This window comes from Pleurodeles waltl, chromosome 1_1 (assembly GCF_031143425.1).
Source record: "Pleurodeles waltl isolate 20211129_DDA chromosome 1_1, aPleWal1.hap1.20221129, whole genome shotgun sequence".
In the NCBI taxonomy this organism is placed as follows: Eukaryota; Metazoa; Chordata; class Amphibia; order Caudata; family Salamandridae; genus Pleurodeles; species Pleurodeles waltl.
The window spans coordinates 220258052-220283384 of NC_090436.1; the positions used below are offsets into that span (position 1 = coordinate 220258052).

The following is a 25333-nucleotide window of genomic DNA, read 5'->3' on the forward strand; positions in this document are numbered from 1 at the left end:
ATTATATTTTGAACGTCTCCCCCATAGATTTCCTTATCTTTAATACCATACATAAAAAATTTGCTAAAATACCACACGTTTCTAAGGAAGAGAGTGACTGGAGACAGGCATAGGCTGTGCGACATTGGGGGAGATTAATTTTCCTTAAAAGTGGAACAACTAGGCGTTTCCTCTGGTAGGCGTAAAAATTACAAAATAAGACCACATGAATTGTCGATTGCGGTGTTTTTGCATCACAGGGGCATGGTTTTAACAAGATTGACCAATCATTCATAGTTGGAAATGAAACTAGGCGATGAAACGTATCTAGCCTAAGTCTGGTAAGGACATAACGGTGGCGATGGAGTACCATGTTTGCCAAGTAAGGCTGCATGCCCTCCGCCGTCAAAATTATTTGGTTATGAATGACTGAAGTTTTTTTTGATTCCACACCCCAACGTATGTCTTCTAGGTGTTTTAATGCCAGCTTGCTCAGGTCCTTCCTAGATATCTTCTGCAACGAGGCTGGATTTGAGTAGTAGTCTTTGTTGCCCAATTTTTCAAAAAAGGTTGTGATGTATTTTAACCATGGTACCCTTGATGTGTATAATGACTTCGTACAGTCAGTAAGAATGGCCTTATTAAAGCTGGTGTGCTCCGAGGTCCAGACTTTATGCCATAATAGCAATGGCTGTATCTTTATCAGGTCTGCAATGAAAGGAACCCCAAGTTCCAAGTGCGTGACGTACGATGAAGTACCTTTTGGTACCCTCAACAGATGTTGTAGGAAATCATTCTCCACAGTCTGAACTAGATCACAGTTTGTATGACCCCAAATTCCTGCCCCGTACGTAACAGCTGGAATGCACTTGGCTTTGTAGATCTTTACCATGTTAGGTGGTGTAATCCCCCCAAGCCTTTTGGAGAAGAGTCGTAGTGCCATCGTTGTTTTAATCAAGTGCACTCTCTTCATCTTCCTGCAGTTGGCCCAGGAACCCAACTTATCAAGAGTTATGCCCAAGTATGAAAAAAATTGCGCGGTTTCGACCTTGCAATCTGCAATAGTGATGTTATAAGACTTCCCGCGCTTCCCACCGCAGTTCATGATAAAAGTTTTTGAGCGGTTGACAGTAAGACTCAGCTGTGACATGTATGTAATGCAGGTTAAGAGTTTCTGGAGAGCTATTGGGGTCCTAGCCATTAGTACTGCGTCGTCTGCGTAAAGTAATGCCGGGACAGTTTGGTTATCTATTTGGGGTAGATCTTTACATTTAGTGGCCAGTTCTTTGTCTAGGTTGTTTATGTACATTGAGAACAGGAACGGAGCAAGAACGCATCCTTGGTGCACTCCTCTGTATAAACCAAAGGGGCGAGTGCATTCCCCTTTTAGGCCGTACCTCACTCTTGCTCTGCTCCCTGTGTGCATTTCACGAATAAATTGAATTATGGCCGGTTCCACCCCCATGCTGTTTAAAATATCCCATAATTTATCATGAATCACACAGTCGAAGGCTGATGATAAATCAATAAAGGCCAGGTACAGGTTGCCTGCTCTGATCTTAGTATACTTTGCAATAATAAGACTTAGATTTAGACTTTGTTCCACTGTTCCAATTCCTTTTCGGAATCCATACTGGACCGGGGTTAGAACATTATTTTCCTCTGCCCATGTTTGTAGCCTGTTCAGAATTATTCTCCCTGCTATTTTAGCTGTTGTGTCCAGCAGGGAGATTGGCCTGTAACAGGCTGGATTGAGGCGGTCACCCTTTTTATATATTGGGATTATGTTAGAGTCTCTCCAGGATGGTAGGGGTCCGCATGTACAGATAGCCCTCAATGTCTGCGTCAGTACAGGCCCCCACAGCTCCATGTTGGCCTTGAATAAATCAATCGGAACGCCATCAGGGCCTGGCGCTTTCCCTGATTTACTTTCTATTAAAGCTTCCTCTACCTCCTGAAGGCTAAATTGGGGGGTTATGATTAGGCGCGGACTTTCTTGTGCATCGTGGTCGTGGGTATGCTCTAGTGTGTCACTCGTCAGGGAATATATATTAGAGAAATGTGCTACCCAGTCTTCTTCGGAGATAGCAATTTCCATCCTAGGAGTGTCACTGTCCCCTAGCATAGGGGAATTTATTGTCTGCCAGAAGAGTATGTTATCTTTCTTGCGACTTGCTATATGGAGGGTTTCCCACAAGTTTGTTTTTATGGTCAATTTCCTTTTCTTTATTGCTGTCTTATATTCCTGTCTGCGTTTGCGTATATCACTCCAGCACCTTTTTGGGGCATTTAGGGCCTTTTTCAGTCTCTTATGTGCTTGGGTGCAGTTATGGTCATACAATTTCACTAGTTACACAGAACATATTTGATCCCCTGCAAATTGGCCATGATCTATCCAGGTGGGACGTTCATCTGTGGTAGATGTGGTACAACTGATGTGGACTGCTTAGACATAACGTGGGCATGCTCAATAGTAGCGAGCTTTGGAATGAGGTGGTGACGACTCTGAATGGAATAACAGGCCTTGCTATGGTAAAAATAATTACATGTTTGTTGAGTATGTGGTCACAGTGACAATATTGTAAAATGAGGTTATGAATGTGTGTGCTGGGCACAGCCCTGGTAAAAAAGATGGTTCTGGGCTTTAGCTGATGAATAACATATGAATCAGTCTTGCAGAGATGAGGAAGTGACTAAGGCTCTTGTGGAATTTTCAGAAATGTTGTTGAACATTTGAGCCCCAAAATAACAGATTACCTTGAGGGAGGTGAGGCCGAAATACCTTGATACATCAGTCATAGAGGAAAGGGGGAGGACCTTGGAACCTGTAATTCCTGGGATGCAAAACCTGTCTGGAAATATACTATGTTAAATGCACTTGCTTCTTGGGATGTTGATGATGTGGCATGCTTTAAAAAAACTAAATATAAAGGTTTTTTTTAAATGATGGTTGAGACAGAATTCTAGAAAAGGAAATGATATGTACGTTTTGTGACATTTTAACAGCCTTCGTAAGAAAATCAGGATGACTTCACAAAACAACTACAATTTATGAAACTAGGAAGTGGCTCTTCAAGAGACAGGACATGTATTTCAAAAACTAAAAATCTGCATACATTAGGCTTTATCAGTTGCCGGTGTAGTCAAATAATAAGCACAAATTGTCTGAGCATCTAGTTTTACTAATATAACTCTTGATTTCTCTGGAAGTCTACACTTGTAATAGGATTAACACAATCAGTCCTGTTTTATAATTATCAGTTAGCTGTGTTTTCAGAACAGAACTGAACAGGTAATAGAGAAGCTAGAGCTGTTTCACTCTTCTTTTGGTCAGCCACTGTTTATGTTTTGTTTTTGTCTCTGAGAACCTTGTTTGAATGCTAAGTAATTGTTAAGGTATTTATGCAAATTAGATATTTTTAACATGTGCCCTTGAAAGAGAGATACAAGTGATGTCGGATTTAGGAGCAAGAAAGCATTTACATTTTCTTCATTTCATCGCTGTTTTACCTTTTGCACTGGAGGGAGCTCTCCAATGAGGCTGAGAATTATGTCTTGAACAAGTTCTTCAATATTTAAAAAAGCAGAAAAAGGTAACATTCGATAAGCCCATTCCAAAGCATTCAGGCACTGTTCTACAACTGAAGAATCAAAGGGGACAGTCTTCTCAAAGTCCTTAAAAGAAATCAATTTATAACTTCTGTTAAGCAGATAATACACCAAGCAAAACATCAAAGAAAAAAATATTTATTTGTATTTTTACTGTAGTCGTTGTGTAGAAAATATATGTAAAAATGTCAGGGGCACATTTCCATGAATTCAATCAACAAATTGAACACTTTGCAATTTAAATTTACAATTAGAGATATACAAATAAGAAATGTGTTGACAAGCGTATGCTGCTCACAATATGACTGTAACTAACTGCATAAGTTACAAATTGCACCAACGGTTTCCACAGAGCAACAGTTCATGTATAAGATAAATGTAATTTTTTACATGTTTACAATTTACATTTTTACAGAATGCCTTTAAACTACAATTCTAATAAATCGTTCTGTGTTAGGAGGATACAATTACAACCATTTTGCAGCCCACAATGCAATATGGCTATTTAGACAGCCAGGGGAAGATGGAGTTTTTGTGGATTCCTACTTTGTGTACAAACTCAACTTTCATGTAGTCAAAGATGGAACAAAGACAGTGAATGGGGCATGGGGCAGTCGTCTAAACAGCAGTATGAGCTCAAATGACTAGGAACTAAAATAAAGAGCATGAACAATGGATGGAGGCTCAAATCAACCCCAGAAGATAATTACAGGTTGCCCTCTTTTGAATATTTCTCTGGCATCAGCTAAACATGCAGAAATTCCAAGTTGTTATGAATTCAAGATCATCCCAAAGACACTTCTCTTGCAGAGCAACCCGTTCACTGACTCCTACACACATGACTTCTTAAAAGGTTCTAGATACATCTTACTAATTGTCAAGATACCGTCTCATGGCCATGGTCTAAACAGAAGCTTATGTACCACAGCCGAGGGTGCTAGGGTTATTTGCCTCTGAGGTCTCAGGATCCGTCCTACTATGGCTCTGCAACTGGGCCAAGTACAACCCCTTTTGTACTTGACTCTCACTGGCAGAGATGATGAGCAGTCACAGGCTTTTCAGCGATGTTAGTGTGGGGGTACAAAGGAATCAGTAATCAACAAAGACCAGAAAGTGCAATAACATGATTCTCTATCTCAGAACTTATCTTTTATCTTTCACACAGTAAGACTCACTGTAGTAAAGTGCCATCTTGCTAGCACAGTTACCTCCACTTTTTGCCTGATGTCATTGTGTTTAGACTGTAGTTCACTGTGATCCTGCTAATCAGGGGGTGTGCTCTCTCCTCTAAATTTGGTTGTTGGTAAACCTTTTACACCCACAACTGGTATACGGGTGCGCCTATGTAAGTCCTTACTAAATGGTACTTAGGTACCCAGGGGTCCCCCATCGGCTAAATCAGGTATTGTGCCACCCATGGGATCCCATGCAAAATGTGTCTCCAAGTCTGCCATTGCAGCCTGCGTGAAATGGTGCTTGGACCCTTTCACCACAGATATAAGGCTTGCCTTATATCCTGGTCACTGCACTTAGATTGTACGTCAACCCTCTGGTACACCCTTCACCCCAAAGGCAGGGTGCATGTGCATAAGTGTGAGGGTACCCCTGCATGAGCAGGGTGACCCTACAGATCCCAGGCTCCATTCCCTGGGCTTTGTAAGTGTGAGGAAGCCATCTTAAAGTAAGTAGTGGACACCAGTCAACACGGGTGGTCCAACTACATAATGGCTTATCCAAACCTAGGCATGTTTGGTATAAAACATGTTGGAATCATGCAACTACACCGATTTCAGTGCTAGTTGCATTATACCATGTACTCTGGGGGTTCCTTAGAGGGTCCCCCAGTTCTGCCTGTGCAGCCTTATGAGATCTAGCTGCCAGCCCTCGCTGCTGCTGACCCCAGACAATGTCCGCCTGGCTCAGGCTGGAGAGGAGAACATAGGGTTTCCTGCAAGGGAAAGGTTTGACCACTTCCCCTGGTGTATTAGGTGTCTAAGGGCCAGAAGTGGCTCCTCCATTAGGGTGGAGGAGAATCGCCCCCCGCCAGTATCGGCAATTGCAAAACCTTTTCAAGAAAACAATAATAAACAGTGTTTATTATCATTTTCTTGAAAAAGGGCAGGGCATTAGGGTGACAAACACTTGAGAAGAGTGCACAGAGTACTCCCCTCAGAGCGCATGTGTGTTTGGACAGCAGTCTCAGGCCGGCCAAACACAAATGCGCAGTGGCACTCTCTCCAGCCCGGCAACACAGTTGCTGGGCTGGAGAGAGACTGCACAGACTCCAAGGTGGCCTGGGAGCACCCTGGCTGGGTGCTCACAGCCAATCCTGACGGACTGGTCGCATGGCAGGCTGGGAGCCTGTGCCTGCAGTGCCAGCGACGAACCAGAGGAGCAGCATTGTGCAGAGGCGGAGAAGGTAATTGTTTTAAAAAAAAACTTTAATATAATGTAATGTGTACCCCCTTCCCCCGCACGCCGCCCCTCCCCTTTTGCGACCCGCGACTGCTTAGGGCTGGAGTGGGGTGGCCTCTGAGCGCCACAAGACTGCTTTGAAGGGCACATTTAGTGCCCTCCTTGCTTAATCCGGTTTGCAAAAGTTCAGGCACCCTCGGTTCCCACACAGACGCGAAACTGCATAAAGGACAATGGAGTGACCAGCCCCCTGCGAGCTCCTCCCTAGGGAGTTGAACATAGCTCTGCCAGGCGGCCACTTGATTCTGCCATCTTCAAAACAAGATGGGCAGAGGGCCCTGGGAGCATCTTACTGGTTAGACCAGGTAGGTGACGTCCCTGACATCCCTCCAACAGGTGGGTCACTTCAGAGAATGACCAAACCCCTTTTAGGGTTACTGAATGGCACCCCGTGGGTGGGTCCTCAGATTTGTTGAGCAAGACTTTACAGGGAACTCTCTGCAAGACATACTCTGATCCTGGCCTCTGGAACTGCTTCTGGTCTGCTTTGGAATCGAAAAACGTCTTCTTCTGGTGGGAAGGCTCCCAATGCAACATTGTTTCTCTGGATCCTACACAAATTCTGCAACAACCGAAGCTGTGCATCCTCCAGGTTCACAAAGACTCTGTTTGCACCTGGAAGCACGAAGGAATCTCCCCTGGAGTGAAGGAGTGACTCCCCTGCATCTGCAGGTACACCTCAACACAACGTTGACCAGCTGGTCGGTCTGCTGTTCCACAGACAGGGAAAGGCTCTGCTTCAAAAGGTGGAGGGTCTGTGGCTTCCTCTGGGACCTGCTTGACTTCAGACCAACTTGGGGGACAGAGGACCCCTGCTCCTGCCACTGGACTGGAACCCCTCTGCACCACAACTGTTACTCTTGCCAAGGCTGTTTGACTCTTCCTTCAGGAGATCTTCAGGTGCCAAGAAGCCCAGGGCTCCAGCACTCTGCAACTTGAAAATCAGCCTGTCAAGCAACTCCTGCGATGTGGGACTTCACCTCTAGGAGGGTGGGCATTGCCACCTTCACCATCTGGGCACCTCCATGGGTGCTGGACTCTGTCCCCTTCCTTTTCAGGTCCTCCACGTCCAGAATCTGTCCCTGGGTTCCACAGGCCGCGTCCACGGGTCTTGACAGCAGCAGAACAATCCGAGGCTTTCACTGTCTTCAGAGAGAGCCCCTTCTCCCCTCTGCATCTGGGTCTCCTGGTGTAGGTACTCCTGTCTTCTGGGTATCCTCGAGTGGGGACACTCTCCAGCCTTTCTCTTGCCTGTTGGTTTGCTTGGGGTCCACTGGGAAGGGGCCTGAATCACACGAACTCTAACCACTACTCCCTCTGTTAGTCTATGGGAGAACTGGGTAGGTAACTACCTTGCACGTGGTCGCTGGAGACACTTACCATACTTACCTTTGTTGTTTTCAACTAATTCTAGCCCCTAGTTAACTATCACACATACCTTTGTTGGCCTTTTTCGCATTCACTTAGTATATGGTTTGCCCTCCCCATAGGGCTCTGTACATTTTATGCTATTTCTGTTGGTTATTTTTTGTATATATTGTGGGTAGATATCTCCAAAGGAAGATACACCATTGCTAGTCGAGTAGTAGTGCTGAATAAAGAATCCTTTATTTTTTAAACACTTGTGTGAATCTTTCTTGTGAGTGAGCTACTGTCTGACTACTGTGGTGTTGCAAGTGTTTTCCATTTCTCCTGGATAAGCTTCAGCTGCTTACCTCAGCTACCCCTAGAGAGCTTTTGCTATTTGGACACCTATTTACTATCACTAAGTGTTGCCTGGACTCATTATGTGGTACCACACCAAAGGTGTACACCATAAACTGAGCCAGCCTCCTACACTCACCATTACACACCATCATAAATAGTATTAAATACCTGAGGTATTATTTCAAACATGAAGACCACTCCTCTCTGCCCCCTTCCATCTCCTTTGCTCTAAAGATGTTTTATGATAGGTCTCCATACAGGTGCAGCGCTCTCCTTTCTAGTTAACAGTCCTATGCGATAATAGCAAGTACTCAATCTCAGACTCTCGGTTTCGTTCCAGGATAGGCCTTGCAGTGGCCTCCTGTACTTCAGTCTGTGTTCCTTCGATGTGGGAGAAGGTGCACTGGTCATAGTCAGGCCATGTAGCTACTCTACAAACGGCATGCAAACACTGGCAGAACAACAGTGTTCTGGAGGCAGAAGGTGTCTGTTTTCAGACAGCAGACCTCCTAAAGAGTCTACAGCATCAGCGGACTCATGGTCCCCAAGACTGCAACTGCTTGGATTCACTTAGATCAAGCAGCCAATGCAGCCCACCTTCAAGAGCAGGTCCAGGGTCAGCGAATGGATTGCTTTAAGGCATTGTGGGGCAGCAGATGGGTTTAGTTGGGCATGTTCTCAGATAGCAACACAGGCATCCATGGACTTATTCACCACATTTTGACAAATGTCTCAAAGTAGCAGCATTATCTCAAATGGTATAGACTACAAAGCATACAAATGTAAGTGCTAGCCACAATATAAGTGCATTCAGGCATACATACAACAAGTGCCACAGATGCACATTTTTCTTTTTGAGAAGCACACACTGCGGAGGCACACTCAAGCCAGACCTACAACTACAATAGCAAGGTTGTTGGGGAGGCCTGCTCAGACACACTTCAGCAAAGCCACAAATTCTCTGCTTCGACAATGGTGACTGGCTCTGAGCGGAACAAATCCCAGTCAGGCTCTTCGCATGTCTCTGTTGAACAAAACCACAATACCGTATCAATTGTTCCCATCTATTCCAGTATCCGCTCCTCGTGTAGGGATGACTTGTTTCTCTCACCTTCCTTCACATAGAGCTCTCCTGTTGTTCCAGAGCAGTGAATCAGCTCTTCTTCCAAATCGAATTCCATGTCTCCCTCACCTCTGGAAAACTGGCTGTCAGACAGACATCAGCTCTGGTTGCACAGTAGTTGTAAGGAAATACCTTCCTTGCCATGGTTAGCCCCTTACTTTTTGCCTTTTGTTGATGCATGTTATGATTGAAAGTGTGCTGGGACCCTGTTAACCAGGCCCCAGCACAAATGTTCTTTCCCTAAACTGTACCTTTGTTCCCACAATTGGCGCAGCCCTTAAACACAGATATGTCCCTTGTAAATGGTACCCCTGGTACTAAGGGCCCTGTGGCCAGGGAAGGTCTCTAAGGGCTGCAACATGTCTTATGCCACCCTGGGGACCCATCACTCAGCACATGCACACTGCCTCACAGCTTGTGTGTGCTGGGGGGGGGGGGGAGAAAATGACTAAGTCGACATGGCACTCCCCTCAGAGTGCTATGCCAACCTCACACTGCCTGTGGCATAGGTAAGTCACTCCTCTAGCAGGTCTTACAGCCCTAAGGCAGGGTGCACTATACCACAGATGAGGGCATAAGTACATGAGCACTATGCCCCTACAGTGCTTAAGCAAAACCTTAGAAATTCTAAGTGCAGGGTAGCCATAAAGAGTATATGGTCTGGGAGTTTGTCAATTACGAACTCTACAGTTCCATAATGGCTACCCTGAAATCTGGGAAGTTTGGTATCAAACTTCTCAGCACAATAAATGCACACTGATGCAAGTGTGGAATTTATTGTAAAATATACCAGGGGGCATCTTGATGCCCCCTGAATACCAGTCCGACTCCTAGTGCTAGGCTGACCAGTTTCTGCAAGCCTGCCACAACCAGACGAGTTTCTGGCCACATGGGGAGAGTGCCTTTGTCACTCTGTGGCCAGGAACAAAGCCTGTATTGGGTGGAGGTGCTTCTCACCTCCCCCTGCAGGAACTGTAACACCTGGCGGTGAGCCTCAAAGGCTCACTCCTTTTGTTACAGCGCCCCAGGGCACCCCAGCTAGTGGTGATGCCCGCCCCTCCAGCCACTGCCCCCACTTTTGGCGGCAAGGCCGGAGGAGCTAATGAGGAAAACAAGGAGGAGTCACCCACCAGTCAGGACAGCCCCTAAGGTGCCCTGAGCTGAGGTGAACCCTGCCTTTAGAAATCCTCCATCTTGAGTTTGGAAGATTCCCCCAATAGGAATAGGGATGTTCCCCCCTCTCCTCAGGGAGGAGGCACAAAGAGGATGTAGCCACCCTCAAGGACTGCCTGCAGGAAGTTGGCTCTGTATATACTATTTCAAAGAAAGAAATAGTGTGCACAGAGTCCAAGCGTTCCCCTTAGAGGTAAGATAGTGGCAAAAAGAGATCATTCTAATGCTCTATTTTGTGGTAGTGTGGTCGAGCAGTAGGCTTATCAGAGGGTAGTGTTAAGCATTTGTTGTACACACACAGGCAATATATGAGGAACACACACTCAGACAATTCCAGGCCAATAGGTTTTTATATAAAAATACCTTTTCTTAATTTATTTTAAGAACCACAGGTTCAAGATTTACAAACAATACTTTAAATGAAAGGTATTTCACTCAGGTGTCTTAGGAACTTTGAATCATCACAGTAGCATGTACAGTTTTGGCAAAAATGGCAATAAGCTATTTTAAAAATGGAGACAGTGCAAAAATCAACAGTTCCTGGGGGAGGTAAGTATTTGTTAGGTTCACAGGTAAGTAAAGCACTTACAGCGTTCAAAGTTGAGTCCAAGGAAGCCCACCGTTGGGGGTTCAAGGCAACCCCAAAGTTACCACACCAGCAGCTCAGGGCCGGTCAGGAGCAGAGGTCAAAGTGGTGCCCAAAACACATAGCCTTCAATGGAAATAGGGGTGCCCCGGTTCCAGTCTGCCAGCAGGAGGGCAGACCAGGGGGGCAGACCAAGGGGGTTTTGTATGGCATCGGGGGGGACACAAGCAGGCACAGAAAGTACACCCTCAGCGGCACAGGGGCGGCCGGGTGCAAACAGGCGTCAGGTTTGCAATAGGTTTCAATGGGAGACCCGGGGGGTCTCTTAAGCGATGCAGGCAGGCAAGGTGGGGGGGGGGGCTCCTCGGGGTAGCCACCACCTGGGCTAGGAAGAGGGCCACCTGGGGGTCGCTCCTGCACTGGAGTTCGGGTCCTTCAGGTCCTGGGGGCTGCGGGTGCAGTGTGTTTCCCAGGCGTCGGGTTCTTTGAAGCAGGCAGTCGCGGTCAGGGGGAGCCTCTGGATTCCCTCTGCAGGCGTCGCTGTGGGGGCTCAGGGGGGTCAACTCTGGCTACTCACGGGCTCATAGTCGCTTCTTTGTTGCAAAGTTGCAGTCTTTGTGGAACAGGGCCGCTGTCCTCTGGAGTTTCTTGGTCCTTTTAGATGCAGGGTAGTCCTCTGAGGCCTCAGAGGTCACAGGACCCTGGGGGATGCGTCGCTGTTGCAGTTTCTCTCGAAGTGGGGAGACAGGCCGGTAGGGCTGGCGCCAAAGCAGTTGGTGTCTCCGTCTTCTCTGCAGGGCTTCAGGTCAGCAGTCCTTATTCGTCTTCAGGTTGCAGGAATCTAGTTTCCTAGGTTCTGGGAGACCCTAAATACTGAATTTAGGGGTGTGTTGAGGTCTGGGAGGGTGGCTACACCCTCTTTGTGCCTCCTCCCTGAGCGAAGGGGGGCACATCCCTAATCCTATTGGGGGAATCCTCCAAAATCAAGATGGAGGATTTCCAAAGGCAGGGGTCACCTCAGCTCAGGACACCTTAGGGGCTGTCCTGACTGGTGGGTGACTCCTTGTTTTTCTCATTATCTCCCCTGGACTTGCCGCCAAAAGTGGGGGCTGTGTCCAGGGGGTGGGCATCTCCACTAGCTGGAGTGCCCTGGGGCATTGTAACACGAAGCCTGAGCCTTTGAGGCTCACTGCTAGGTGTTACAGTTCCTGCAAGGGGAAGGTGTGAAGCACCCCCACACAGAGCAGGCTTTTGCTTCTGTCCTCAGAGAGCACAAAGGCTCTCACCACATGGGGTCAGAAACTCATCTCTCAGCAGCAGGCTGGCACAGACCAGTCAGTCCTGCACTGAACAATTGGGTAAAATACAGGGGGCATCTCTAAGATGCCCTCTGTGTGCATTTTTTAATAAATCCAGCACTGGCATCAGTGTGGGTTTATTATTCTGAGAAGTTTGATACCAAACTTCCTAGTATTCAGTGTAGCCATTATGGAGTTGTGGAGTTCTTTTTTGACAGACTCCCAGACCATATACTCTTATGGCTACCCTGCACTTACAATTTCTAAGGTTTTGCTTAGACACTGTAGGGGCATAGTGCTCATGCACCTATGCCCTCACCTGTGGTATAGTGCACCCTGCCTTAGGGCTGTAAGGCCTGCTAGAGGGGTGACTCACCTATGCCACAGGCAGTGTGAAGTTGGCATGGCACCCTGAGGGGAGTGGCATGTCGACTTAGTCATTTTCTCCCCACCAGCGCGCACAAGCTGGCAAGCAGAGTGTCTGTGCTGAGTGAGGAGCCCCTAGGGTGGCATAAGACCTGCTGCAGCCCTTAGAGACCTTCCCTGGCATCAGGGCCCTTAGTACCAGGGTTACCAGTTACAAGGGACTTACCTGTGTGCCAGGGTTGTGCCACTTGTGGAGACTATGGTACATTTTAGGTGAAAGAACACTGGTGCTGGGGCCTGGTTAGCAGGGTCCCAGCACACTTCTCAGTCAAGTCAGCATCAATATCAGGCAAAAAATGGGGGGTAACTGCAACAGGGAGCCATTTCCTTACACTGCCCCCCAGACCTAAAGACACCCCTACATTTAGTATTTAGGGGCAAGCCTGAACCCAGTAAATCAGATACCTGCAACCTACAACAAAGAGGACTGCTGACCTGAAAGCCCCGCAGAGACGACAGACGACAACTGACTTGGCCCCAGCCCTACCGGCCTGTCTTTAGACTCAAAGAACCTGCACAGCGACACACCCGACAGGGACCTGTGACCTCTAAGGACTCAGAGGACTGCCCTGAACCCGAAGGACCAAGAAACTCCCAAGAACAGCAGCACTGTTCAAAAACGGCAACAACTTTGCAACTTTAAAGCAACTTTTAAAGAACTCTCTCTTCCCGCTGGAAGCATGAGACTTCTCACTCTGCATCCAACGCCCCCAGCTCGAGTTCAGGAGAACTAACACCGCAGAAAGAACTCCCTGGCAACTAGGACGACGTGAGTACCCTGATTTGACCTCCCTGCACCCCCACAGCGACGCCTGCAGAGAGGATCCAGAGGCTCCCCCTGACCACTACTGCCTGGTAACAAGGAACCAGACGCCTGGACCAAGCACTGCACCCGCAACCCCCAGAACTGAGAGGAACCACCTTACAGTGCAGGAGTGACCAGCAGGCGGCCCTCTTCCTAGCCCAGTCAGTGGCTGGCCCGAGAAGCCCCCCTGTGCTCTGCCTGCATCGCTTAAGTGACCCTGGGTCCCTCCATTGCTTTCTATAGCAAACCCGATGCCTACTTTGCACACTGCATCTGGCCACCCCTGTGCCGCTGAGGGTGAGTTTTGTGTGCTTGTTTGTGTCCCACCCAGGGCTCTACAAAACTCTCCTGGTCTGCTCCCCGAGGACGCAGGTACTTACCTGCCAGCAGACTGGAACCAGAGCACCCCTGTTCTCCATAGGCGCCTATGTGTTTTGGGCCCTCATGTAACATCTGCACCTGACCGGTCCTGTGTTGCTGGTGCTGTGCCTTGAACCCCCAACGGGGAGAACTACAGTTACAGGTAAGTAGCTTATTTTCTTACTCCAGTATTGGAACTTTCATACATTCACATGCTTGAATCAGACTCTAAAGCAGTGTTGAGAGCACATTAGAATGATCTTACATACTCTAACTCGATCAGAGATTACCGAGCTGTTCTTGAAAGCATGAACAACATTATGTTCCGTACTTATAATATCATTGTTTTTCACAGACACTCATATGCTATAACATAAGGAATACATGCAAATAAAACATATCAAACAAACCATGCAATGTGCGAAGTAGAAAGAAAGATGGAGGGAGGCAATGTGAGCTCACCGTTACTGAAACAGATGTCGCAGGACCGCCTGACCAACCACTACTTCTCCCTTAGGAATGGCACCCAGACAATAGTGCCTCGTAAATGTGTGACTGGTCTTCCAGATGGCTGCTCTGCATATGATAATCCGAGTCCCCTACTAGGGAAGTCAAAAAACCCTCCAAGTATTACTGGTGGGCCCCATCAGGGAAGCATCAGGCTCAGAACTCCATTACGGTTTGGAGTGGAACCACGACTGTTGGTTCACCTAGGAGCACTTTCAGTCCCCGAGGAGCATGGCCCTATGATGAAGCATGTCACCGGAAGGTGAGTGAGGGCTCTTGCTTCAAGCTTAGTACTTGCCCGTCTTTGTGGAAACCTTTGGCCTAGAGAACCCCTTTTTTTGTTGTTTTAGAACTGTGTGTACACTATTTGGATCCACTATTGGGAGACTTACACACTGGACCAGGAGTTGCCTTCTCCGAACCTCCCACATCTGCCCCTCATTTTGCTGTTGTTTGTTGCTCTGCATATGCCCTGCAGGGGTACCCCTGCAAACAGAGCCACAGACGCTGAGACAGTTCTCGTAGAATGTGCCCTTACTGAGGATTGTAAAGGCTTTCCAGCCGCTTGGTGGCAAAGGTTTATAGCAGCTACTATCCACCTGGCTATGCTTCTCTTGAAAAGGGCCTGTCCCTTCCTAGGGGCACTATATGCAACAAATAAGTTGAGTAGTCTTTCTAAAATCCTTGGTTCTTTCCAAGTAAAACTTGAGATTTCTTTTGTTGTCCATTGTGTGGAGAGCTCTCTCTGCTGGAGATGTTGGGTTTGGAAAGAAAGATTTCAGGACCACCGTTTGGATAATATGAAAGTCTAATGGCACCTTTAGTACAAACTTGGGGTTGGTACAAAGTATGACTATATCCTGTTTAAATTGGAGGAAAGGCTCCTGAATGGTTAACGCCTGGATCTCACTGACCCGTCTAGAAGAATTAAGGGTTAGTAGCAGAGCCACTTTCCAGGATAAATGCTTCAGATCCACTCTATCGGTTCAAATGGGTGTTTCATAAGCTGAGAGAGAACCATGTTGAGTTGCCAAGATGGTGGAGGAGGTCTTACCGGCAGAAAAACTCGAAAGAGCCCTTTGAGAAATTGTTTGATTAATCTAGACGACCACAGAGATGGAGACGTAGGCGAACGCCTGTAGCGAGATATCGCCGCCAAGTTGACAGGAATAAGGCCAAGCGCGGTCCATGTCTCGCCCGAAATGCCACTGCGCATCTCGGCGGCGCTTTATGCGCACCACTGGTCATCCCCGCTTGTTCCGAGAATGCCCATCAGCGTTGTCTGCCCTGTGGCAAAGCTCACATAGCTGCAGGTTCAGGGCATTGGTGGACAAATGCATTTATCAGTGCTATCCTATGAAGGGACTACATTTCCCATGTTTTTAGAGGCGGCGGCCATGTTCAAGTGTGGCAGGCTTATAAAGCCCAGCCACACTCAAACACATTGCTCACTATTTTGAAGACTTCGATGCAGCCAGACCTCGTGGAGGTTTCTCTGGAGAACTCCAGAGTTTCTGAATGGCAGAGTTTCGTCTAAGCAAAATCCACGGTGCAGCCTAATACGAGTAGGTCGTACGCGTAGTGGTAAGGCCTTGCTGAATCCAAGTTTGGAGGAAGTTATTACTTCCAGAAGGTAACGTGCATTTATGCACAGTAATTCGAGGTGTTTCCGCTCACAGATGTAAAGCACTCTTTTGGCTCAGTGATTCAAAGTGTTTCATTTCACAGAGATAACGCACTTTGTGCACAAGTAATTCAAAGTGTTTCTGTTCACAGATGTAAAGCGCTCTTTTGGCATATTAATTCAAGGTGCTTCAGTTTCTAGATGTAAAGCACTCTTGGCATGATAACTCAGGCTCTCCAATTCTTAGATGTAAAGTGCTCTTGGCATGATGATTCAGACGCTTTCGTTCCCAGATATAAAACGCTTCAATTCACAGGAGGAAAAGGTTCTTGGCATAATAATCTAAGTGATTTAGATTACTTGAGTAAAAGTGCTTTGTGCTGTTATTAAGTAAGGCGCTTTAGGTTTAATGAGTAAAACCTTTTTGACATTATTAATATGAATGTGAAAGTATTTTGTGGGAGATAAACAAATCAAAGTTTTCATTGTTCTTTGAATAACTTAGCATATGAAAAGTATATTTGAGTCTGAGATTTTTTAAGTCTTGATCAAAGGTTTATGTTGTGAATACATAAATGTTACAGGGTAGATATTCTGTGTATAATCATAGTTCAACGTTCTTGCCATCTCTTTAATCTGAGGTCGTGTTTTACAAGGGGCTTCGCCTTCATTTCAGAAGAAGTCTCCACCTGATATCTCGGAGACACATTTAGGGGGTCATTACGACCTTGGCAGTCTTCCTAGAAGACCGCCGAGGCCGCGGGAGACAGAATACCGCCATTGCCGGCGGTATTCCTGCCTCCCTATTATGACATTTCCGCTGGGCCAGCGGACGGTAACAGTGTTACCGTCCGCTGGCCCAGCGGAAATGTCACATCAACATTGCTGCTGGCTCGTAATGGAGCCGGCGGCAATGCTGATGTGCAGCGGGTGCAGTAGCATCCGTCGCACATTTGAAATGTGCGACGGGGCTATGCCTGGGGGCCCCTGCACTGCCCATGCCAAGTGCATGGGCAGTGTAGGGGCCCCCAGGGGCACCCCAAGTCCCCTTACCGCCAGCCTTTCCATGACGGTGTTTACCGCCACGGACAGGCTGGCGGTCGGGGACTCATAATCCCCAGGGCAGCGGTGCTTGCACCGCTGCCCTGGGGATTATGACCGCCAGGCAGAGACCTGGCGGTAAAGTGGAGGGGCCGGCGGTATGGCCGTGGCTTTTGCGCCATGGTCATAATAGCTGGCGGGACACCGCCAGCCTGTTGGCGGTGTTCCCGCCACCTTACCGCCGGCCGCCAGGGTCAAAATGAACCCTTAGTCAGGAAGTGTGGTCGAGCAGTAGGCTTATCAAAGGAGTAGTGTTAAGCATTTGTTGTACACACACAAGCAATAAATGAGGAACACACACTCAGAGAAAATTCCAGGCCAAAAGGTTTTTGTATAGAAAAATATCTTCTCTTAGTTTATTTTAAGAACCACAAGTTCAAGATTTACATGTAATACTTCAAATGAAAGGTATTGCAGGTAGGTACTTTAGGAACTTTGAATTACCAAAATATCATATACAGTTTTCACATAAATCACATATAGCTATTTTAAAAGTAGACACTTAATGCAATTTTCAACAGTTCCTGGGGGGAGTAAGAGTTTGTTAGTTTTTGCAGGTAAGTAAACCACGTACGGGGTTCAAGTTTCGGTCCAAGGTAGCCCACCGTTGGGGGTTCAGAGCAACCCCAAAGTTACCACACCAGCAGCTCAGGGCCGGTCAGGTGCAGAGGTCAAAGTGGTGCCCAAAACGCATAGGCTTCAATGGAGAAGGGGGTGCCCCGGTTCCAGTCTGCCAGCAAGTAAGTACCCGCGTCTTCGGCGGGCAGACCAGGGGGGTTTTGTAGGGCACCGGGGGGTACACAGGTCCACACAGAAAGTACACCCTCAGCAGCACGGGGCGGCCGGGTGCAGTGTGCAAACACGCGTCAAGTTTTCAATAGGTTTCAATGGGAGACCAAGGGGTCTCTTCAGCGATGCAGGCAGGCAAGGGGGGGGCTCCTCGGGGTAGCCACCACCTGGGCAAGGGAGAGGGCCACCTGGGGGTCGCTCCTGCACTGGAGGTCGGATCCTTCAGGTCCTGGGGGTTGCGGGTGCAGTGTCCCTACCAGGCGTCGGGTTCTTAGAAGCAGGCAGTCGTGGTCAGGGGGAGCTTTGGGATTCCCTCTGCAGGCGTCGCTGTGGGGGCTCGGGGGAGCAACTCTGGCTACTCACGGTCTCGCAGTCGCCGGGGAGTCCTCCCTGAAGTGATTGTTCTCCACAAGTCGAGCTGGGGGCGTCGGGTGCAGAGTGCCAAGGCTCACTTTTCCGGCGGGAAACGCGTGTTGTTTTAAAGTTGCACCTTTGTTACAAAGTTGCAGTCTTTGGTGAACAGAGCCGCTGTCCTCTGGAGTTCTTGGTCCTTCTAGATGCAGGGCAGTCCTCTGAGGCTTCAGAGGTCGCTGGTCCCTGTGGAAAGCGTCGCTGGAGCGGTGTCTTTAGAAGTGGGGAGACAGGCCGGTAGAGCTGGGGCCAAAGCAGTTGGTGTCTCCGTCTTTTCTGCAGGGTTTTTCTGCTTAGCAGTCCTCTTCTTCTTAGGTTGCAGGAATCGGAGTTCCTAGGTTCTGGGGAGCCCTTAAATACTAAGGGCGTGTTTAGGTCTGGGGGGTTAGTAGCCAATGGCTACTAGCCCTGAGGGTGGGTACACCCTCTTTGTGCCTCCTCCCTGAGGGGAGGGGGGCACATCCCTAATCCTATTGGGGGAATCTTCCATCTGCAAGATGGAGGATTTCTAAAAGTTAGAGTCACCTCAGCTCAGGACACCTTAGGGGCTGTCCTGACTGGCCAGTGACTCCTCCTTGTTTTTCTCATTATCTCCTCCGGCCTTGCCGCCAAAAGTGGGGCCGTGGTTGGAGGGGGCGGGCAACTCCACTAGCTGGAGTGCCCTGGGGTGTTGTAACAAAGGGGGTGAGCCTTTGAGGCTCACCGCCAGGTGTTACAGTTCCTGCAGGGGAAGGTGTGAAGCACCTCCACCCAGTACAGGCTTTGTTACTAGCCACAGTGTGACAAAGGCACTCTCCCCATGTGGCCAGCAACATGTCTGGAGTGTGGCAGGCTGCTAAAACCAGTCAGCCTACACGGGTAGTCGGTTAAGGTTTCGGGGGCACCTCTAAGGTGCCCTCTGGGGTGTATGTTACAATAAAATGTACACTGGCATCAGTGTGCATTTATTGTGCTGAGAAGTTTGATACCAAACTTCACAGTTTTCAGTGTAGCCATTATGGTGCTGTGGAGTTCGTGCATGACAGACTCCCAGACCATATACTCTTATGGCTACCCTGCACTTACAATGTCTAAGGTTTTGCTTAGACACTGTAGGGGCATAGTGCTCATGCACTTATGCCCTCACCTATGGTATAGTGCACCCTGCCTTAGGGCTGTAAGGCCTGCTAGAGGGGTGACTTATCTATACTGCATAGGCAGTGTGAGGTTGGCATGGCACCCTGAGGGGAGTGCCATGTCGACTTAGTCTTTTTATCCCCGCTAGCACACACAAGCTGGCAAGCAGTGTGTCTGTGCTGAGTGAGGGGTCCCCAGGGTGGCATAAGATATGCTGCAGCCCTTAGAGACCTTCCCTGGCATTGGGCCCTTGGTACCAGGGGTACCAGTTACAAGGGAGTTACCTGGATGTTAGGGTGTGCCAATTGTGGAAACAAAAGTACAGGTTAGGGAAAGAACACTGGTGCTGGGGCTTGGTTAGCAGGCCACAGCACACTTTCAAATCAAAACTTAGCATCAGCAAAGGCAAAAAGTCAGGGGGTAACCATGCCAAGGAGGCATTTCCTTACACTGGGGTCCTGGTTAGCAGGATCCCAGTGAAAACAGTCAAATCATACTGACAGCAGGAAAAAAGGTGGGGTAACCATGTCAAAAAGAGGATACTTTCCTACACAACGCACCCCACCCCCAATGAAGGACAATAAGACTAACCTTGCCGAGCTGAGTCTTCATTGTCTAAGCAGAAATATCTCGAGAGTCCATCTGCATTTGAGTGGTTACTCCCAGGTCTATGTTCCACCGTATAGTCCATTCCCTGTAGGGATATGGACCACCTTAACAATTTGGGATTTTCACCTTTCATTTACTTTAGCCATAAGAGGGGCTTGTGGTCGGTTTGATCAAGGAAGTGAGTGCCAACCAAGTATGGCCTCAGCTTCTTCAAAGCACAAATCACAGCAATAGCCTTCCTCTCTTATGGCTGGCCAACGCTTTTCCCTGGGGGTCAACCTTCTGCACATGAAACCTACAGATTGGTCCTGGCCCTCATCATTTAGTTGAGATAGTACTGCCCCTATCCCTACCTCAGAAGCATCTGTCTGCACAATAAATTGTGTGGAGTAAAATTAGGATAGAAGCAGAGCCATGGCCTGTTTAAGGTTATCATAAGCTTTTTGGCTGCTAGTTATTCACACAACTTCCTTGGGCATTCTTTTGGATGTCCGGTCATTTAAGGGACTACAATAGAGCCATAGTTCTTAATGAACCTTCTATAGTACCCTGTCAGGCATAGGAAGGCTCTGACTTTGGTCTGAGTGGTATGGTCAGTCCAATCCATTATTGTCTGGATTTTGTCCAGTAGTGGTTGAATCTGGCCTCCACCTAACAGGTGGCCCAGATGAACCGCTTTCCCTGTCCTATCGGGAATTCTGATGGCTTGATAGTGAGGTGTGCTCTTTGCAGAGCCACCAGGACATTCCCAAGGTGGACTAGATGATTCTCCCAGGTCGAGCTAAAGACAACTATATCGTCTAGATGAACGAGTTACTTACCTTCGGTAACAACTTTTCTGGTGGATACATTAGCTACCTGTGGATTCCTCACCTAATGAATACTCCCATGGCGCCAGCATTCGACGGAAATCTTCTTCCTAGTCTCTGCACGTCGACGTCACTCTAGCCCACGCGACGCCGTCTGACGTCATACAGGCAATAAGAGGTCCTCGACGACGTGCCGACGTCAGTACCAACATTTTTTACGTGCATGAGAACAACAACCCAATGCAATGAAAGAGCAAGGCAACATCCCATAACCTTGTAAAATACACAATATTGCAATGAATAGCTGTAAATTTAATATAACTCTCTCTTTTTTTTTTTTTTCAAAAACGAACAAATATATGCAAATCATGTATATACACAAAGATATATACATATATATATACAGATAAATATACACAAGTATCCATATATACAACATCTATTGCAACCTTGAAGACCAAGAGGAGCGCACTCAAGGATTACTTGGTAAGACCAGAAAGGCAACGGGGAGGCGGGTGGGACTGTGAGGAATCCACAGGTAGCTAATGTATCCACCAAAAAAGTCGTTACCGAAGGTAAGTAACTCGTTCTTCTGATGGATACAACTACCTGTGGATTCCTCACCTAATGAATAGAGTCCCAAAGCAGTACCACGCCCGGTGGCGGGTGCCTAAATGGTCAAACCAAGAAATCCTGCAGCACTGACCGTGCAAAATGGCCGTCCCTTCTGACCTCAGAGTCCAAACAGTAATGTTTCGCAAAAGTGTGAAGGGACGACCAAGTTGCGGCCTTGCAGATGTCGACCACAGGAACACCTCTGGCCAAGGCCGAAGTGGCCGACTTAGCTCTGGTGGAATGAGCTCTAATGCCCTCAGGAGGATCCTTCTTTGCCAAAGAGTAACAGATTTTAATGCAAAGAACAACCCACCTGGAGAGTGTTCTCTTGTGGACTGCCTTTCCTCTCCTCTTGCCCACGTACCCGATGAACAGCTGATCCTCCAGCCTGAAATCCTTTGTTCTATCAATAAAGAAGCTCAACGCCCTCTTTGGGTCCAGACGGTGCAGTCTTTCTTCCTCTTTAAAAGGATGAGGCGGAGGATAGAACGTGGACAAAGTAATTGTCTGAGCCAAATGGAACGGTGAAACAACCTTCGGGAGGAAAGCAGCCTTGGTCCTCAACACCACCTTATCCCCATAAAAAGTTGTATAAGGGGGCTTTACCGATAAGGCCTGCAACTCACTCACTCTCCTTGCAGATGTTATAGCTACCAGGAAAACTGTTTTTATAACCAAATACCTTAAGGGGCAAGAATGCATAGGCTCAAAAGGGGACCCCATAAGGAAAGTCAGGACCAAGGACAATCCCATTGCGGCATAACGAATGGTTTTGGAGGATATTTATTTAGAAGACCTTTCAAGAATCTGATAACAATAGGGGATTTAAATAACGATGGTTGGTCTGGAAGACAAATGAAGGCTGACAAGGCCGACAAATAACCCTTAATGGTAGCCACTGCACAACCTTTCTGCGCTAGAGACAGAGCAAAAGACAAAACGTCCGATAGATGAGCATGTAAGGGATCAATCTGCCTCTCTCCACACCACGCAACAAATTTAGACCACCTATTAGCGTAGATAGATTTAGTTGAGTGTCGCCTGGCCGCTAATATAACATCCACTACATCAGGCGGGAGAGAGAAGGAACTCAGGTTGCCCCGTTCAATCTCCAGGCATGTAGGTGCAGACTCTGGAGGTTGGGGTGTAAAACCTGCCCCTGTGACTGCGAGAGGAGGTCTGCCCTGAAAGGGAGACGGAGCGGAGGGCACATTGAGAGTTGGAGAAGGTTGGAGTACCACACCCTCCTTGGCCAATCCGGAGCTATTAAGATGACTTGGGCCCGGTCTTGGCGAATCTTCCTCAATACTCGAGGAATCAAGGGTATGGGAGGAAACGCGTAAAGCAACTGGCCGCACCAGGTTATTTGAAACGTGTCCCCCAACGCTCCCTGCATCGGATACTGGAGGCTGCAGAATAACGGACAATGCGCGTTCTCCAGAGTGGCAAACAGATCTACCCGAGGAAATCCCCACCTTTGGAAGATCAAACGGGCTTGATCTGGATGGAGACGCCACTCGTGGTCTGCCGAGAATTGGCGACTGAGACTGTCCGCACGTACATTCAAGATCCCGGCCAGATGATTTGCTACCAAGCAAATCTGATGGTCCTTTGCCCAGGACTATAGTCGAAGAGCTTCTCTGCAGAGAAGGTACGACCCTACTCCTCCCTGTTTGTTTATGTACCACATCGTGGTAGTATTGTCCGTCAGGACCTGTACCGACTGACCACGAAGGGAAGGGAGGAAGGCCTTGAGAGCCAGACGTACAGCCCATAACTCTAACAGATTGATATGAAACATCTGTTCCTCTGGAGACCAAAGGCCTTTGATCTCCAGATCCCCCAGATGAGCTCCCCACCCTAGAGTGGAAGCATCCGTTATGACCGTGGCCACTGGTGGCGACTGTGCGAACTGCTTTCCTTGTGAAAGATTGTTGCTCGCAATCCACCACTTCAAGTCCACAGCAGCATCTCTGGAGATCTTGACAGCACCTTGTGTTGAGACCACTGCCTTCGGAGGCACCACTGAAGAGCCCTCATGGGCCAGCGAGCATGCATGACCAACAGAATGCAGGAGGCAAACAGACCGAGCAGACGAAGGACCTTGAGGACTGGAACTACCGCTCCACTTTGAAACATTGGAACCAATTCCTGAATATCTTGAATCCGCTGAGGCGGAGGAAAGGCTCGACTCAATGTTGTATCCAGTACTGCCCCTATGAACAGGAGGCGCTGAGAGGGCTCCAGGTGAGATTTGGGCTCGTTCACCGAAAAGCCCAGGTCGAACAACAACTGAGTCGTTGACTGCAGATGATGCGACACAAGTTCCGGAGACTTGGCTTTGATCAACCAGTCGTCCAAGTAAGGAAATACTGCTATCCCCTTCCTTCTGAGCTCTGCCGCAACCACCGACATCACCTTTGTGAAGACTCGAGGTGCAGAAGTAAGACCAAACGGAAGGACCGCAAACTGATAGTGCTGCGATCCTACCACAAACCGGAGATACTTCCTGTGTGACTTGAGTATCGGTATATGAAAGTAAGCATCCTGCAAGTCGACAGACACCATCCAATCTTCCTTGTTCAAAGCCAAAAGCACCTGAGCTAGGGTCAGCATCTTGAACTTTTCCTGTTTGAGGAACCAACTCAAGATCCTCAGATCCAGGATTGGTCTCAACCGAACATCCTTCTTGGGAATCAGGAAATACTTTGAGTAACAACCTCGACCCCTTTCCTGCTCTGGGACCAACTCCACTGCGCCCTTTGAAAGGAGGACTTGTACCTCCTGTTCTAGCAACAGGAGGTGTTCTTCTGAACAATAAGATGGGCGAGGCGGGATGGGGGGGCGGGAACTCCCGAAAGGGAAGGGTGTAGCCTTTTCCCACAATACTGAGAACCCAAGTGTCCGTTGTAATAGTCTTCCACTTGCGGAGAAAATGCCGTAATCTTCCCCCTACAGGAGAGGAGTGAGTGGGAAATGGTGGAAGCCTAAGGCTGCTTTCCCTGCTGCACCCCTCCAGAGGACGAGGAAGAGGCAGAGTGCTGCTGAGAGGCTCCTCTGGTGCGGGCCCTACCTCTCCCTCTAAAAGATCTATAGGGATGGGAAGAGGCAGGTTGCTGGAATCTCCCCCGAAAGGAAGAGGAGGAAGAGCCACGCCCAAATCCACGAAACCTCCTGAAAAATCTGGAAGAGGCAGAGGAAGAAGGAGCTTGGAGCCCTAACGATTTGGCTGTGGCCCTGCTCTCCTTAAATCGTTCCAAGGCCGAATCTGCCTTGGCCCCAAACAGTTTGTCCACATCAAACGGGAGGTCCAATAGGGTTGACTGCACATCCGCAGAAAACCCCGAATTACGGAGCCAGGCCTGTCTCCTTGCCACCACAGCCGTGCCCATTGCCCTAGCCACCGAGTCGGTCGTGTCCAGCCCAGACTGAATAATCTGGGTCACAGCAGCCTGGGCGTCCGAAACAACATCCAAAAGACCCTGGGGAAGCTCCGTAAATGATGACGAAATGTCATCCATAAGAGCATGGATGTATCTCCCCAGAATGCAAGTTGCGTTGGTGGCCTTCAACGCCAGACTGCAGGATGAAAAAAATTTCTTGGACTGCGCGTCCAGCTTTTTCGAGTCCCTGTCTCCAGGCACCGTCGGGAAAGATCCAGGCGCTGATTTTGATGAACAGGAGGCTTGCACCACCAAGCTCTCCGGTGTAGGGTGTCTAGAAAGAAAGCCAGGGTCAGATGGCGCAGCTCGATACCTCCTGGCCACAGCCCTATGAACCGCTGAGGAAGAAACTGGCCTCTTCCACACCTCTAGCACCGGATCAAGCAAAGCCTCATTAAACGGCAAGAGAGTATCCGCTGCAGCAGAGGCCGGATGTAGCACCTCCGTTAGAAGATTCTGCTTCGCCTCTGCCACCGGCAAAGGCAGGTCCAGAAAGTTAGCTGCCTTCCGTACTACAGCGTGAAAGGAAGCCGCCTCCTCCGTATATTCCCCTGGAGACGAAAGATCCCACTCAGGGGAAGTGTCCAGCCCACTGGCTGTATCCAGACCATGCAGTCCATCACCAGAGTCCTCCAGTTCTCCTTCCTCCAGGACTCGTTGGTACTCCTGCTCTTCCAATAGACGAAGAGCCCGTCTCCTCGAATGTAGCCTCTGCTCGATACGCAGAGTCGACATGGCCTCCGCCGAAGTCGAAGATCGGCGCCGATC

At 48.5% G+C, this 25333-nt stretch overlaps 1 protein-coding gene across 6 annotated transcripts in view; it reads right to left on the reverse strand.

Annotated features, from left to right (window-relative positions):
* The window catches only part of CPLANE1 (ciliogenesis and planar polarity effector complex subunit 1), a 1992329-nt gene that overhangs the window by 1235755 nt on the left and 731241 nt on the right, over positions 1 to 25333 (reverse strand). For all 6 annotated transcript variants that reach the window (XM_069221234.1, XM_069221235.1, XM_069221236.1 and 3 more), the window contains one exon: positions 3490 to 3654. In XM_069221234.1, coding sequence (XP_069077335.1) covers positions 3490 to 3654 — 165 coding nt within the window. The remainder of the gene's footprint in view (positions 1 to 3489; positions 3655 to 25333) is intronic.